General features: G+C 32.0%; 1 protein-coding gene across 4 annotated transcripts in view; it reads right to left on the bottom strand.

The window, feature by feature from the left end:
- The window catches only part of LOC106464279 (probable ubiquitin carboxyl-terminal hydrolase FAF-X), a 155,167-nt gene that overhangs the window by 15,127 nt on the left and 135,558 nt on the right, over nucleotides 1-4,482 (bottom strand). For all 4 annotated transcript variants that reach the window (XM_022392384.1, XM_022392395.1, XM_013924410.2 and 1 more), the window contains 2 exons: nucleotides 3,116-3,289; nucleotides 1,758-1,861 (listed from right to left, as the gene is read on the bottom strand). In XM_022392384.1, coding sequence (XP_022248092.1) covers nucleotides 1,758-1,861; nucleotides 3,116-3,289 — 278 coding nt within the window. The remainder of the gene's footprint in view (nucleotides 1-1,757; nucleotides 1,862-3,115; nucleotides 3,290-4,482) is intronic.

The raw sequence follows: 4,482 nt of genomic DNA, 5'->3' as shown, positions 1-4,482 counted from the left end.
ACAGGTATAGAAACCCGGTTTTAGGGTTGTAAGTCCGCACACATACCATACCACTGTGCCACTGGGGGGGTCGACTGACCTTGTATTTGTTTGTTTGTAATTAAGCACAGAGCTACAGAATGGGCTATCTGTGCTCTGCCCACCACGGGTATCGAAACCCGGATTCTAGCATTGTAAGTTCGCAGACATACCACTGTGCCACTGGGGGGCCTTACCTTGTAACCACCAAAAACAAAACAAAATGTATCTAAATTACCTTTTTCTTTCTAGAATGACTTCAAATTATAATAAGCTTTACTCCCATAACAGTATACATCTATTTATACTTAAATTTTTTTTTATTGCCCTTTGAACCCCGATGTTTGAACATGGCATTATAAGTTGTAAATCACTTAGCAAACATGCAGTTCACATTACGCTATCAAACTGCATTATGCATGAGCTACTTGTGAGCATATCTGATGAAAAATGTTTATTATATTATTATTCTTTATTTCACCTAATTTAACCTTAAGTAACATAAAAAGTTTCCTATTTTTACCTTTTAGTTAATTTTATAATAATAAATAAAGAATACACATTAAAAACAAGAAATAAATACTTACCTGGGTCTTCTTTTTTTTTTTTGCTGTCAACTGTGATGAAACTTAACCCTACTTTTTTATACTAATGGTAGTACTGACAAAATAATTTTTTATTTAATTAAATAATTCACCAAAGAACACACAGTAATAATTTCCAAAAAGCAGACAATGTCCCATAACTATCACATTTTTTTTGGCTTTCTAACTATGCAACAAAAGCCATTAAAATTTCATCTAAGATAGTCGATGTGTTTCCTGTGGGAATCAAGCTTAATATGAAAGTGAAATTGACAATTCTCTTTACAGAAAACAAAGTAATATAATAAGTCATTTGATAAATGAAAACCTTGGCTTTCTATTGGTTATAAATAATATAGTATTGAATAGCAGAGAGAACAATTGACAATTTATGAAAGAGAAGATGTGACAGATGGGCATGGCAAGAGGAATCTGGTTGTCTATTTCATGGCTCTGTAACAAATTATATTGAAGGCTATGAAAATTATGCTTTGCCCATGTGATGACGATATTATAATAAGTAATTTACATTAAAGTTCATACTTCTCGGAGGGATGGTAAATAAATTATAGAGGAGAGGTTGTCTAAAGAGCAAATGTCACAATTCTCATACAAGGTGAAATTCTAGATTTGTTTTTTTATATTACCTCATAAAAGTAAGAACTTAGATCTTATATACTATTAAAATAAGCTATATTTATTACATACCAAGAAAATAAAGTAGTTAAGTTAAATTTTGAATGTAACTCACTAAAACCTTGTGATATGTGCAGAAAAAGATGTCCGTGGAGAGAGGGTTAACTAATGTTCACTATATCACTACACCAAAAACTAAAGCAAATCAAGTAATAAACTAAACATTTTCCTTGCCCAAAAGGCTTGATTTCTGTTTATAAGTTGTATGTGTATGTACACACACACATTCAGAAACACACTTCCAGTTAAAGCGGTGTTACTTTTCTAACAGGATAGTTAGTCTATGGAATAGGTTTCCTTCAGGTGTGGTGGAAGCTGCACCGTTGAAGGAATTTAAGAAAGGAATGGTGAGTATTTGATAGAAAAGGGATTTATGAAGTAGGGTAGTATAGAATGGGATAAGCTAGATGGACCCTTGTTATCCCTTTGAAATAAAAAATAAAATACAACAATACTCACCTAGTTTTGTTGTAGAGAATGTCAGCAACCTGAGGTTGAATTAACATAATATAGTTAGCACACACCTGATCACCAGCATGTGGATTAGGGAGTGGTTGATTCTCCTGAAAATAACACTCACTAAGTACAATTTACCTTGCAAAGACATATAAATTCAAAGTTTTAAACTACTTTGTATTACTTAAATAACAATAAAAACCATCAAGTTTGTACTTAATAGTTACTAACATTATATAATTATTTAAAGTATAATAACACAAAAGAATAACATACTTATCAAACTTCTGTTTGCATCAAGTGAAAAGTTGTAAACAAAAACTATTTTTTTAGTGTGCTTTATTAATATGTTTTGCACAAGAACAGTCAATGCTTTGACTTTTTCCTTGCTCTATTTTTCCCATTTATTAAACTTAAACTAAAAGTAATGTCTTTTACTTTGGTAATCAACATTATTCTCCACATAATCATGGAATGAATTGTTTCCTAATAGGAGTAAATGTTTAATATTACAGGTTAGAGCTAACTGTTGATGTCCTACTTTAATATTGTTTGTAAGCATTTAAGTCAAATATTGGTAAATTATAGCAAAGCAAAAATATTCAGAAGCAGATTTCTTCATTCAGTAAAAAATCTACAAACAGTTTTTCTGTGTCAAACTACAATGTTTAACTAATTTTGACTTGAAAAACTAATTCCAAGTTTGACATCTATAATGGTAATTTATTCTAGTTTTGGAGGAGTTTACTGTTACATCATCAACTTTTACTTTACTATACATAATTACCAAATTTTATAGCAATCTAATCACAGCTCAGTCTAGGTATTGAAGCTCAAAAATATGATTATACAATAAAAAAACAAAGCAATCCGGCAAATTTCATGCCATTAAAATGTGAAGAAAACCCAAGGGCTAATTTTAGGTGGTAAGTAGAAGAACCAGGTTTCTTTAGGAATGCAATAGAGTAAAGGTGTGTACATATATAAAAACTACACCAAACCATCTTCCAAAGCTGAAGTCATAAAAAGCTCTACTTGATGACATGCTCTATCAGAGGCCAGAACAGATCTAGATTAAAAGTGCTACACTACTGGGTGATCATCAACTAAGTGTTGTATAACTAAATCTCCTATACTGTGGTATTCCTGTGATACAGAATGGAAAACCCATATATCTAAATCTGTGTTAAATTAGCCCTTAAGCCACAAGTTTAAACAGCAGGTCTATAAGATAATGGCACACACACACATCAGATATGCTGTGTTAATTGTTGTGGAAATAGCAAACAACAGAAATTTATTCAACGTGCCTCCAGCATTCTTGGAGATCAGGCATTTGATTCTGTCACATGTACACTTACCTGTGTAGAAGACTGGGTTTTGCAAGACACATCACAGCAACGTACCAAAATACTGACTACTTGATGTAATTTACCCAGTTCAGCATATTGGTACCTAATGGGGGGGCCAGGACCCTCATCTAGAGCTACCAGCATAAAGGTAGCTGGGACATTCAATTTCAACAGCTGAGTTCTCTGTACAAAAGAGGAAGAAAAATATATATTAAATATCAAACATATAAAAGTACAAATTAAACATTGTACTATGTCATAAAACAGCTAGTTGTATTGGTGTTTCTCTTACTACAAACATTTCCTACGAAAACATCCATTATTAATAAAATATATATTTTTTATGCAAAACACTTTATGTACAGTAAATAAACAATTCTAATAACATAAAATTATTTACATGTTTACTCTGTAGTACTCTCCTTACATCTTCTAATATGAATATCAATAATTGTTGTATAAAACTAAAAAACACTTTATGTACAGTAAATAAACAATTCTAATAACATAAAATTATTTACATGTTTACTCTGTAAGTACTCTCCTTACATCTTCTAATATGAATATCAATAATTGTTGTATAAAACTAAAAAAAAAATGATACAACAAACATCTGTTTTATATCCAAGAAGTTATCATTAAACCTATTAGTTTTATTCTAAAATATTATTTATTTCCTTATGAAATCAGAACATTTCAATGAAAGTAACTTGTTAAGAATAACTACATAAAGTTAATACCCAGTAGATTATATTAACACAGAAGTCCACAGAGTGTTAAGTTATGGAATGAACCAGCTGCTAAATGAGTAGTCTATAAACAATTGTTCTGATTAATTATTAGTCAGTGTAAAACATAATACTCAACATAGTCTGGCAAATATCCTTCATAATGCTGTCATTAATATAGAATACATCATACAGTGAGTTACAGCTACATACCAATTATAATATAATTATTCCTAAGTGTAAAGCATTAAACTCTGAACTTCTGAAACACCTAAGGATTGTTTGCAAAGCTACACGAGGGCTATCTGCGATAGCCGTCCCTAATTTAGCAGTGTAAGACCATAGCATTATAACACCCCCACGGCTGAAAGGTCGAGCATGTTTGGTGTGACGGGGACTCGAACCCGCGAGCGCCTTAACCACCTGGCCATGCCGGGCACACACCTAAGGAAGTTTACACTAACACAGAGCTTTAGTTATCATAGCAGTAAACCCTAAACAGAGCATCACTCTCCTAACTCCTCCAGAAGGAAACACCACATATACTAATGTACAGACCCACCTGTCTTAGTAGTATTACTTTTCAATATAAGCTATATTCATACCTCTGCTACTCCTAGAGAAGCATACATCACAAACAGGACTGAA

Source organism: Limulus polyphemus, unplaced genomic scaffold (assembly GCF_000517525.1).
Source record: "Limulus polyphemus unplaced genomic scaffold, Limulus_polyphemus-2.1.2 Scaffold58, whole genome shotgun sequence".
In the NCBI taxonomy this organism is placed as follows: Eukaryota; Metazoa; Arthropoda; class Merostomata; order Xiphosura; family Limulidae; genus Limulus; species Limulus polyphemus.
Note: the sequence above shows the minus strand (reverse complement) of the source record. Positions and strands in the feature narration are given on the sequence as shown.